This window comes from Bufo bufo, chromosome 5 (assembly GCF_905171765.1).
Source record: "Bufo bufo chromosome 5, aBufBuf1.1, whole genome shotgun sequence".
In the NCBI taxonomy this organism is placed as follows: domain Eukaryota; kingdom Metazoa; phylum Chordata; class Amphibia; order Anura; family Bufonidae; genus Bufo; species Bufo bufo.
Window position 1 is genome coordinate 348,461,906 of NC_053393.1, and position 13,376 is coordinate 348,475,281.

The following is a 13,376-nucleotide window of genomic DNA, read 5'->3' on the forward strand; positions in this document are numbered from 1 at the left end:
TCTGACGTCACTCTGGAGCGCCCCGGGAGCCGCACGGACTGTAAGTATACCGCTCCCCCGCTCCCCGCTCCTACTATGGCAACCAGGACTTTAATAGCGTCCTGGGTGCCATAGTAACACTGAACGCATTTGGAAGACGGTTCCGTCTTCAAATGCTTTCAGTACACTTGCGTTTTTCCGGATCCGGAGTGTAATTCCGGCAAGTGGAGTACACGCCGGATCCGGACAACGCAAGTGTGAAAGAGGCCTTAAAGTGTAAAATAAAAGTGCAAAGTCTAAAATCAAATAATAAATAAATGTTAAATAAAAAAATAAATAAAGAAAATAAAAAAACACCACCACACTGCAGTTTATAACCCATATCCCGTCTACATAAAAATGTGAAAAACAGACCATTTTTTTAACATTTTTTCAGGTATAAAAAATATACTAAAATAAAAATGACATAAAAATAATCCCCCACTTAACATTGAGAAATAGGCGCAAATATTATTTACGTGATCAAACAGAAAAAAAAAAAAAGTTGCGGCTTTGAAAAGATGCATGTACCAAAAAAAATAAAAATAATGGAAAAAGTGCCAGGAGGGAGGGTACAGTATAAATGTACTGAGCTTGGTTCTGACACCATATTTAATGTGTGCTTCCAGTGCATGCTAATGAAGTGTTCATGCCTATGATGCTCAATGTGCATATGATTTGAAGATGGTAAGTAATACACTGCACATTTTTTTTTACAAATCATTTGATCTGAATTTTTATAAATCCTATATACTTGCATTAAACAGATTTCCATAATGTATGAACATAAAAGGTTTTCCTTGGTACCTGTGGATGTCCCACGCCCACCCTGTGGCCTGGAAATGGTGGTGGGGGCTGGGGCACCATTTCACTGGTCACCTCGGGTAGGGGTATGTTCAGAGTGGTGGCTGCAGACAACGGGAATGGTAGGATTTAAATCTGCATGACATCTAAGCAGGGAAGTTGGAAAAAACAGATTAATCAGCACAAGATACTGTTTGAAAGTGGTCATTAAAGTCATTCCCAGTAGTTATGATAGGGACACATCTTAATAGCAATACTAGTAGAAATCTTCTTTTCTCTTGGCCATTGTGTTGAATTGTCTATTTTTCATTGATGCTGTAAAATATGGTAATAGTGTATTGGGTTGTGGACTAGATTGTGATAGCACTCATATTTCTACAGACTGACGCCAGAGGCCTACATGGTCCAGTATAAAACTATGTGGACTGCTGGATACTACACACATACTAACTAAACCTTCCAGGAAGTTCTGTGGAATCATGGGCTGTTCATGCTCCATCTGCAATCACTTCTGCCGCCATAAACACACTGGAAAAAGGTTACAAAGAACTCGAGTCTTCTGCTGCTGTGTGAGAAGGAAAAAACCCCCAGAAGAATGGATCACGGGGGACTCATTCCGGTTAAGACAGCCTCTGGAAGAAGATATTTGCAGGTGGTTTGTTTTTTTTTCTGTTATTTTCTATAAATGTTTATGCAAATTTTGTACATGAATACTTGTTTAGCCTGGGAGTGGAAACCCCACATTCAACATTTAGGCATTCTCCCCTGCGGCGTGAGCGCGATCACTATCTGCTTGCACTGCAGTGCAGGCGCAGTGAACATGCAGATGCCAGGGAGTGTGGCAGGACGCGCACGGCGCATGCGCGAGAAGAGCACGGTCACGGCTACAGGGAAAAATGTCCATCAATATGCGGAGGAGCGGCATAGGGGCGGGCTTATCCAACGGTTGAGTCAAGGAGGCCGCTGCCCCCGTGACTTCAGCACGACTTCAAAAAGGTGCCAAACACAGTTTTATAAGTCGATTTTATGAGACAGCACAACGCAGAAAGAAGATATGAATACATATTTGGTCACACTATGAGAGATACTTTAAGGTAATGTGATTAGTGTAAATTGTCTTTTCCAGGTGACAGGTTCCCTTTAACCACCTCAGCCCCCAGTGCTTAAACACCCTGAAAGACCAGGCCACTTTTTACACTTCTGACCTACACTACTTTCACCGTTTATTGCTCGGTCATGCAAATTACCACCCAAATGAATTTTACCTCCTTTTCTTCTCACTAATAGAGCTTTCATTTGGTGGTATTTCATTGCTGCTGACATTTTTACTTTTTTTGTTATTAATCGAAATTTAACGATTTTTTTTGAAAAAAAATGACATTTTTCACTTTCAGTTGTAAAATTTTGCAAAAAAAAACGAGATCCATATATAAATTTTGCTCTAAATTTATTGTTCTACATGTCTTTGATAAAAAAAAAATGTTTGGGTAAAAAAAAAATGGTTTGGGTAAAAGTTATAGCGTTTACAAACTATGGTACAAAAATGTGAATTTCCGCTTTTTGAAGCAGCTCTGACTTTCTGAGCACCTGTCATGTTTCCTGAGGTTCTACAATGCCCAGACAGTACAAACACCCCACAAATGACCCCATTTCGGAAAGTACACACCCTAAGGTATTCGCTGATGGGCATAGTGAGTTCATAGAACTTTTTATTTTTTATCACAAGTTAGCGGAAAATGATGATTTTTTTTTTTTTCTTACAAAGTCTCATATTCCACTAACTTGTGACAAAAAATAAAAAGTTCTATGAACTCACTATGCCCATCACGAAATACCTTGGGGTGTCTTCTTTCCAAAATGGGGTCACTTGTGGGGTAGTTATACTGCCCTGGCATTCTAGGGGCCCAAATGTGTGGTAAGGAGTTTGAAATCAAATTCTGTAAAAAATGACCAGTGAAATCCGAAAGGTGCTCTTTGGAATATGGGCCCCTTTGCCCACCTAGGCTGCAAAAAAGTGTCACACATCTGGTATCTCTGTATTCAGGAGAAGTTGAGGAATGTGTTTTGGGGTGTCTTTTTACATATACCCATGCTGGGTGAGATAAATATCTTGGTCAAATGCCAACTTTGTATAAAAAAATGGGAAAAGTTGTCTTTTGCCAAGATATTTCTCTCACCCAGCATGGGTATATGTAAAATGACACCCCAAAACACATTCCCCAACTTCTCCTGAGTACGGAGATACCAGATGTGTGACACTTTTTTGCAGCCTAGGTGGGCAAAGGGGCCCACATTCCAAAGAGCACCTTTCGGATTTCACTGGTCAGTTTTTACAGAATTTGATTTCAAACTCCTTACCACACATTTGGGCCCCTAGAATGCCAGGGCAGTATAACTACCCCACAAGTGACCCCATTTTGGAAAGAAGAGACCCCAAGGTATTTACTGATGGGCATAGTGAGTTCATGGAAGTTTTTATTTTTTGTCACAAGTTAGTGGAATATGAGACTTTGTATGAAAAAAAAAAAAATCATCATTTTCCACTAACTTGTGACAAAAAATAAAATATTCTAGGAACTCGCCATGCCCCTCACGGAATACCTTGGGGTGTCTTCTTTCCAAAATGTCACTTGTGGGGTAGTTATACTGCCCTGGCATTCTAGGGGCCCAAATGTGTGGTAAGGAGTTTGAAATCAAATTCTGTAGAAACTGACCAGTGAAATCCGAAAGGTGCTCTTTGGAATATGGGCCCCTTTGCCCACCTAGGCTGCAAAAAAGTGTCACACATCTGGTATCTCCGTACTCAGGAGAAGTTGGGGAATGTGTTTTGGGGTGTCATTTTACATATACCCATGCTGGGTGAGAGAAATATCTTGGCAAAAGACAACTTTTCCCATTTTTTTATACAAAGTTGGCATTTGACCAAGATATTTATCTCACCCAGCATGGGTATATGTAAAAAGACACCCCAAAACACATTCCTCAACTTCTCCTGAATACTGAGATACCAGATGTGTGACACTTTTTTGCAGCCTAGGTGGGCAAAGGGGCCCATATTCCAAAGAGCACCTTTCGGATTTCACAGGCCATTTTTTACAGAATTTGATTTCAAACTCCTTACCACACATTTGGGCCCCTAGAATGCCAGGGCAGTATAACTACCCCACAAGTGACCCCATTTTGGAAAGAAGAGACCCCAAGGTATTCGCTGATGGGCATAGTGAGTTCATGGAAGTTTTTATTTTTTGTCACAAGTTAGTGGAATATGAGACTTTGTATGAAAAAAAAAAAAAAAAATCATCATTTTCCACTAACTTGTGACAAAAAATAAAAAATTCTAGGAACTCGCCATGCCCCTCACGGAATACCTTGGGGTGTCTTCTTTCCAAAATGGGGTCACTTGTGGGGTAGTTATACTGCCCTGGCATTTTCCAGGGGCCCTAATGTGTGGTAAGTAGGTAAATGACCTGTGAAATCCGAAAGGTGCTCTTTGGAATGTGGGCCCCTTTGCCCACCTAGGCTGCAAAAAAGTGTCACACATGTGGTATCGCCGTATTCAGGAGAAGTTGGGGAATGTGTTTTGTGGTGTCATTTTACATATACCAATGCTGGGTGAGAGAAATATCTTGGCAAAAGACAACTTTTCCCATTTTTTTATACAAAGTTGGCATTTGACCAAGATATTTATCTCACCCAGCATGGGTATATTTAAAATGACACCCCAAAACACATTTCCCAACTTCTCCTGAATACGGAGATACCACATGTGTGACACTTTTTTGCAGCTTAGGTGGGCAAAGGTGCCCAAATTCCTTTTAGGAGGGCATTTTTAGACATTTGGATACCAGACTTCTTCTCACGCTTTGGGGCCCCTAAAATGCCAGGGCAGTATAAATACCCCACATGTGACCCCATTTTGGAAAGAAGACACCCCAAGGTATTCAATGAGGGGCATGGCGAGTTCATAGAAAAAAAAAATTTTGATTTTTTTGATTTTGTTCTCACAAAGTCTCCCTTTCCGCTAACTTGGGACAAAAATTTCAATCTTTCATGGACTCAATATGCCCCTCAGCGAATACCTTGGGGTGTCTTCTTTCCAAAATGGTGTTATTTGTGGGGTGTTTGTACTGCCCTGGCATTTGAGGGTCTCCGCAATCATTACATGTATGCCCAGCATTAGGAGTTTCTGCTATTCTCCTTATATTGAGCATACAGGTAATGAGATTTTTTTTTTCCGTTCAGCCTCTGGGCTGAAAGAAAAAAATGAACGGCACAGATTTCTTCATTCGCATCGATCAATGTGGATGAAAAAATCTCTGCCAAAAAAAGAAAAAGGAGGGGAAAGGCGTCTGCCAGGACATAGGAGCTCCGCCCAACATCCATACCCACTTAGCTCGTATGCCCTGGCAAACCAGATTTCTCCATTCACATCAATCGATGTGGATGAATAAATCATTGCCGGGATTTTTTTTTTTATATATACAAAGTGTTTGCCAAAGTATATGAACACCGCCACCTCCTCAGCTCATATGCCTCGGCAAACGTATCTTTTACTGCAGAGGAGAAATCTCGTCTTGCAGCGCCGCATACACCGACTTGCGTGTAATCTGACAGCAGCGCAATGCTTCTGTCCGAATGCACATCAGTGCTGCAGCTAGTCGATCGGTTGGTCCACCTGGAAGGTAAAAAAAACAAAAGAAAAAACCAGGCCGCAAAGCAATAACTTTATTAACTTTAGAACAGAACATATTAACTTTTTTTTTACTTTTTTAACTTTTTTACTTACCGGTAATTTTTTTTTTGTTTAGTTTTTTTTACCTTTATAGAACAAACCTCTCCTTCCCCATGGGACAATGTGCAAAGCGCAAATCGCCCAAAGATGAGGCAAAGTACGTTATGCACTTTATCCCAGGTGAAAGGAGAGGTTTGCAGCAGCTGTGAGTAAAAGGGCCCTAATAGCCCTGTGTGCCTGTCCTGTGAGATGCAATCCCTATGCTAAGTGTACCTGTGTGTGGTACTTCCGGAAACACTCTCCATAGCATAGGGCAGGGTGGTCAGCACAGTCAGGACAGAAATAGCGGGTGTCACGCCTTATTCCACTCCTGCTACAGACACGACATCTTTTTCGGGGTGACGGTTGGGTTGAGGTACCAGGAACGACACTGGGGAAATGTCGCTCGTGTAGACGGCTAACTACACTGGTGGATGGGGCCACGGAACCTCCTGGGTAAAGGAGGTTCTCGATGATCTCTTCCTGTAATTTGAGGAAAGATCCCGTTCTCCCAGCCTTACTGTAGAGAACAAAACTATTGTACAGCGCCAATTGAATTAAATATACAGACACCTTCTTATACCAGCGTCTGGTTCTGCGGGAAACTAAATACGGAGACAACATCTGGTCATTGAAGTCTACCCCTCCCATGAGCGCATTATAGTCGTGGACACAGAGGGGCTTTTCAATGACACGGGTTGCTCGCTCAATTTGGATTGTCGTGTCTGCGTGAATGGAGGAGAGCATGTAAATGTCACGCTTGTCTCTCCATTTCACCGCGAGCAGTTCTTCGTTACACAAGGCAGCCCTCTCCCCCCTTGCAAGACGGGTGGTTACAAGCCGTTGGGGGAAGCCCACGCGACTAGTTCGCGCGGTGCCACAGGCGCAAATCCGTTCTAGAAACAAATGCCTAAAGAGGGCCACACTTGTGTAGAAATTGTCCACATAAAGATGGTACCCCTTGCCGAATAAGGGTGACACCAAGTCCCAGACTGTCTTCCCACTGCTCCCCAGGTAGTCAGGGCAACCGACCGGCTCCAGGGTCTGATCTTTTCCCTCATAGATCCGAAATTTGTGGGTATAGCCTGTGGCCCTTTCACAGAGCTTATACAATTTGACCCCATACCGGGCACGCTTGCTTGGGATGTATTGTTTGAAGCCAAGGCGCCCGGTAAAATGTATTAGGGACTCGTCTACGCAGATGTTTTGCTCAGGGGTATACAAATCTGCAAATTTCTGGTTGAAATGGTCTATGAGGGGCCGAATTTTGTGGAGCCGGTCAAAAGCAGGGTGGCCTCTGGGACGGGAGGTGGTGTTGTCGCTAAAATGCAGAAAACGCAGGATGGTCTCAAATCGTGTCCTGGACATAGCAGCAGAGAACATGGGCATGTGATGAATCGGGTGCGTGGACCAATATGACCGCAATTCATGCTTTTTTGTCAGGCCCATGTTGAGGAGAAGGCCCAGAAAAATTTTAAGTTCGGAAACTTGGACTGGTTTCCACCGGAAAGGCTGGGCATAATAGCTTCCCGGGTTTGCGGTTATAAATTGTGTGGCATACCGGTTTGTCTCTGCCACGACTAAGTCCAAGAGCTCCGCAGTCAAGAACAGCTCAAAAAATCCCAGGGCAGAACCGATTTGAGCCGTCTCAACCCGAACTCCAGACTGGGCGGTGAAAGGGGGAACTACTGGTGCGGCTGAAGTTGGTGACTGCCAATCAGGGTTTGCCAGCACCTCAGGGATTCTAGGGGCTCTACGGGCCTGTCTGTGCGGTGGCTGCGACGGGGTAACTATTGCATGTGCCACCGTACCAGCTTCAACTGCCCTTCTGGTGCTCGCTACTTCACCAGGTTGTACGGCAGTGCTGGTACTAGGTCCAGGAAGGGCTGCGCTGCTGGTGTATGCCTCACCACGTGATCCGGCAGCGACAGCCCCACTCTGCTGCTCTTGAAGCGGATCCTGCGCAACCTGTGGTCTAGCGACACGGGGCCGGGTACGCCTGGTGCTGCCAGGGACCTCCACCTCCTCGTCCGAACTTTGGGTCAGAGAGCCACTGCTTTCCACAGGTTCATATTCTGACCCGCTAGATTCGTCAGATGAGGGTTCCCACTCCTCATCCGACTGGGTCAGAATCCTGTAGGCCTCTTCAGAAGAATACCCCGTTTGACATTTTGGACTACTAAATTTAGGGGTATTCCCTGAGACAACCCAAGAAAAAAAGCAAGCCTGTCTTACAAAGGGGAGGCTAGCGAAGTACCGGAGGCCGCTGCGGTTGATAAAAAATATCAAAACTGATTTTTTTATCGCCGCAGTGCGTGTAAAGTGAATGTGGAGTGATCAAAAAAAAATATTTTTTTGTCACTGCGGTGGGGCGGGCGTGGGTGAACGCACGTGTGGGCGACCGATCAGGCCTGATCGGGCAAACAATGCGTTTTGAGTGGAGGGCGAGCTAAGGTGACACTAATACAATTATAGATCTGACCGTGATCAGTTTTGATCACTTACAGATACTATAAAAGTACAAATGCTGATTAGCGATACGCTAATCAGCGAATAAAAGTGACTGCGGTGCGGTGGGGTGGGCGCTAACTGACGCTAACTACCTAACCAAGGGGCCTAAACTATCCCTAAAACCTAACAGCCAATACTAGTGAAAAAAAAAAGTGACAGTTTACACTGATCACTTTTTGTCTTTCACTAGTGATTGACAGGGGCGATCAAAGGGGTGATCAAAGGGTTAATTGGGGTGCAGGGGGGTGATCTGGGGCTACAGTGAAGTGTTTGGTGTACTCACAGTTCAGTCTGCTCCTCTGCTGGATCCAACCGACGAAAAGGACCAGCAGAGGAGCAGAGAAGCCATATAACAGATCATATTTACTAATATGATCTGTTATATGGCTTGTGATTGGATTTTTTGAAAATCGCCAGCCTGCCAGCCAATGATCGTTGCTGGCAGGCTGGTGACAAACTTGTTCTTTAACTTTTGCCGGCCCGCGATGCGCATGCGCGGGCCGGCTTTGAGCGAAATCTCGCGTCTCGCGAGATGACGCGTATATGCGTGACTCTGCGCAGCGCTGCCACCTCCGGAAGGCGATCCTGCGTTAGGCGGTCCGGAGGTGGTTAAGTCAGCACCTAATCTACAGACAGCTGATTGGGGGTGATTGTCCCTCATTCGTGCAGAGCAGAAAGAATTGACTTAGGCTACTTTCAGACTAGCGTTAATATTTTCGCTGAAAGGTTTGCCTTATTTGTAACTAGGCTCAACGACAATGATTGGGGTCTTTTCTTCACATGCGAGACTCATCCATCCACCCTCACATTTCTTGACCTGAGCATCTACAAGAAGAGAAGATGGGATATTTGGCACACGTCTATTTATAAAAAAGACGGCCACCAATAGTTTGTTGGGATGGAGGAGCTGCCACCCGCCGGCCCTAAAACAGGGTTTCCCCAAGGGTCAAGATTTGCGATTGCAACGCAATTGCTCGACCATGCAGGAATTTCAGATGGCGGCAAATGATCTACAGCAAAGGTTTAGGGGTCAGGTATAAACTTAAGAAGGTTCTAAATCAGGCATACCAGCATGCCCTTAGTAGTGATAGAACATCATTGCTTAATCCACGCCAAAGAAGTGAGGAACCTGTTACATAGTTTGTATCAACCTGTACCCCAGAGCTCTCACTGGCTACAGAACCCGCTCAAGCGTACATTCAAGTGTGGCAGATGCATGTAGCTCCATCAAAAAGGGTGGCATATTTAAGAGCACTAATACGGGCAATTCGTATGACATCAGATCATTAATTAATTGTAAGACAGTGGGGTTGGTTTACCTTGCCACCTGCTCATGTGGGATCCAATACGTAGGAAAAACGCTGAGAGAATTTAGAAGACGTATTCGGGAGCGCCTGGGCGATATACGCAATAGAGCTGATACCCCGTCATGATGACGGTGGAGCAAGGATGAGTTTTCAGGGCATAGAAGTGATCAGAGGTGGTGACACTGACAGACGCCTCCTGCAGAAGGAGGCACAATGGATTTTTCGCCTGGGAACGGTACGACCAGATGTTCTAAATGATCATATTTCATATAATTGCTTCCTGTAGGAGGGCATTTTGTTCTACCCTCTGGTGGATGGATACGGTAGTCCCCGGGGTTGTTGAGATATTTAGAGACCTTTTCTGCGCTAGTGTTTGAAGTAGAGAGCTCCATGATAATACCAAGCGACACGAATGGATGTGGATTTACGACTGCGCTGTCAGATGTGGAGGTGGCGGACGCTCTTGTTTGTTTATGATAAGATTCTAACTTTAATGAAGTATAGGGCTCCTGATGAGGTTCGTTTAGGAACCAGAAACGAGTTGAGCCGGATGCAGACAGCTGTTTGGGGGTGATTGTCCCTCATCCGTGCAGAGCAGAAAGAATTGACTTAGGCTACTTTCACACTAGCGTTAATATTTTCCAGTATTGAGATCTGTCATAGGATCTCAATACAAAAAAAACCTGCTTCCGTTTTGTCCTCAATTATTGTTAATGGGGACAAAATGTAACTGAACAGAACGGAATGCTCCAAAATGCATTCCGTTGCGTTCTCATACCGGAGAGCAAACCGCAGCATGCTGCAGTTTGCTTTCCGTCCTGGGGTGCGAGCAAGACGGATCCATTTTCTCTGACACAATAGAAAACGGATCCGTCCATTGACTTTCAATGGAGTTCATGACGGATCCGTCTTGGCTATGTTAAAGATAATACAACCGGATCCGTTCATAACGGATGCAGATGGTTGTATTATCAGTAACAGAAGCGTTTTTGCTGAACTCTACCGGATCCAGCAAAAACGCTAGTGTTAAAGTAGCCTTAACCCCTTCAAGACCAAGCTAGTTTTCACCTTAAGGACCAGGCCATTTTTAGCAAATCTGACATGTGTCACTTTATGTGGTAATAACTTTAAAACGCTTTTACTTATCCAGGCCATTCTGAGAATGATTTTTCGTCACATATTGTACTTCATGATAGTGATAAAATTGAGTCAAAAAATTTCATTTTTATTTATAAAAAAATACCAAATTTACCAAAAATGTTGAAAAAATTGCAAATTTGCAAATTTTATTTCTCTACTTTTATAATAGATAGTAATACCTCCAAAAATAGTTATTACTTTACATTCCCCATATGTCTACTTCATGTTTGGATCATTTTGGGAATGCCATTTTATTTTTTGGGGACGTTAGAAGGCTTAGAAGTTTAGAAGCAAATCTTGACATTTTTCAGAAAATTTCCAAAACCTTGAGGCTTACATAATAGAAACCACCCAAAAATGACCCCATTTTTAGAAACTACAAAACTGATTTCAAAAACTTTGTTAACCCTTTAGGTGTTACACAAGAATTAAAGGGAACCTGTCACCAGGATTTTGTGTATAGAGCTGAGGACATGGGTTGCTAGATGGCCGCTAGCACATCCGCAATACCCAGTCCCCATAGCTCTGTGTGCTTTTATTGTGTATAAAAACCGATTTGATACATATGCAAATTAACATAAAAGAGTCAAATCTTACTTGTGTGACCAGAGAAGAGTCATATTTTCAAGCTATGACTCATCTTAGGTTAATTTGCATATGTAACAAATCGGTTTTTATACACAATAAAAGCACACAGAGCTATGGGGACTGGGTATTGCAGATGTGCTAGCGGCCATCTAGCAACCCATGTCCTCAGCTCTATACCCAAAATCCAGGTGACAGGTTCCCTTTAATGGAGATAAAATTTAATAATTTCACTTTTTTTTGCAGATTTTCCATTTTAATCAATTTTTTCCAGGTAACAAAGCAAGGGTTAACAGCCACACAAAACTCAATATTTATTACCCTGATTCTGTAGATTAAATAAACACCCCATTTCTGATCGTAAACTGCTGTATGGGCACACGGAAGGGAGCAGATGGAAAGGAGCGCAATATGGTTCTTGGAGGGCCCATTTTGGAAACTACGGGATAAGGTGGCTGTTTTGTTGGTACTATTTTAGGGTAGATATGATTTTTTTGCTCTATATTACACTTTTTGTGAGGCAAGGTAACAAAAAATAGCTGTTTTGGCAACATTTTTTTTGTTATTTACAATGTTCATTTGACAGGTTAGATCATGTGCTATTTTTATAGAGCAGGTTGTTACGGACGCGACAATACCAAATATGACTACTTTTTTTAATTGTTTGTTTCAGTTTTACATAATAAAGCATTTTTGAAAAAAATAATTTCTTTGTGTCTCCATATCCTGAAAGCCATAGTTTTTTTTATTATTTTTGGGTGATTGTCTTATGTAGGCTCTCATTTTTTGCGGGATGAGATGACGGTTTTATTGGTACAATTTTGGAGTGTATATGAATTTTTGATCACTTGCTATTACACTTTTTGTGATGCAAGGTGACAAAAAAATTGCTTTTTTTACACCGTTTTAATTTTATTTTTTATTACAGTGTTCACCTGAGGGGTTAGATCATGTGATATTTTTATACAGCAGGTTAATATGGACGCGGCAATACCTAATATGTATACTTTTTTTTATTTATTAAAGTTTTACACAATAACAGCATTTTTGAAACACAGAAAATCATGTTTTAGTGTCTCCATATTCTGAGAGCCATAGTTTTTTTATTTTTTGGGTGATTGTCTTAGGTAGAGTCTCATTTCTTGCAGGATGAGATGACAGTTTGATTGGTATGATTTTGGGGTGCGTATGACTTTTTGATCGCTTGGTATTACACTTTTTGTGATGTAAGGTGACAAGAAATTGCTTTTTTTACACCGCTTTTTTTTTTTACAGTGTTCACCTGAGGGGTTAAATCATGTGATATTTTTATAGAGCCGGTCGTTATGGACCCGGCGATACCTAAGGCTACTTTCACACCTGCGTTTGGTGCGGATCCGTCTGGTATCTGCACAGATGGATCCGCACCTATAAATGCAAACACTGGTATCCGTTCAGAACGGATTCGTCTGCATAACTTAGTAAAAAAAAAAATCTAAGTCTAAGTGTAAGCCAAACGGATCGGTCCTGACTTACATTGAAAGTCAATGGGGGACGGATCAGTTTACAATTGCACCATATTTGTGTCAATGTAAACGGATACCTCCCCATTGACTTATATTGTAAGTCAGGACGGATCCGTTTGGCTCCACACGGCCAGGCGGACACCAAAGCGCTGCAAGCAGCGTTTTGGTGTCCGCCTCCAGAGCGGAATGGAGGCTGAACAGAGCCCAACTGATGCATTCTGAACGGATCCGCATCCATTCATAATGCATTGGGGCTAAACTGATTCGTTTGGGGCCGCTTGTGAGAGCCTTGAAACGGATCTCACAGGCGGACCCAGAAACGCCAGTGTGAAAGTAGCCTAATATGTCTACTTTTTTATTTATTAAAGTTTTATACACTAGTATTTTTGAAACAAAAAAACAACAACTTGTTTTAGTGTCTCCATAGTCTGGGAGCCATATTTTTTTTTTTTTTTGGGCGATTGTTTTAGGTAGGGGCTAATTTTTTGCGGGATGAGGTGGCGGTTAGATTGGTACTATATTGGGGGCCATACGCCTTTTTGATCGCTTGGTGTTGCACTTTTAGTGATGTAAGGTGACAAAAAAAATGTTTTTTTAGCAGTTTTTATTTAACTTTTTTGACTGTTCACCTCAGGGGTTAGGTCATGTGATATTTTTATAGAGCCGGTCTATACGGACGCGGCGATATGTAATATGTATACTTTTCTTTTTTTCCCTATTTTTCACAAAAATTTT

At 42.7% G+C, this 13,376-nt stretch overlaps 1 protein-coding gene across 1 annotated transcript in view; it reads left to right on the forward strand.

Moving 5' to 3' along the window:
- Positions 1-1,238: 1,238 nt before the first annotated feature.
- Positions 1,239-13,376, forward strand: part of OTULIN (OTU deubiquitinase with linear linkage specificity) — an 87,543-nt gene continuing 75,405 nt past the window's right edge. The window contains exon 1 of the mRNA XM_040432247.1: positions 1,239-1,474. Coding sequence (XP_040288181.1) covers positions 1,302-1,474 — 173 coding nt within the window. The 5' untranslated portion in view covers positions 1,239-1,301. The remainder of the gene's footprint in view (positions 1,475-13,376) is intronic.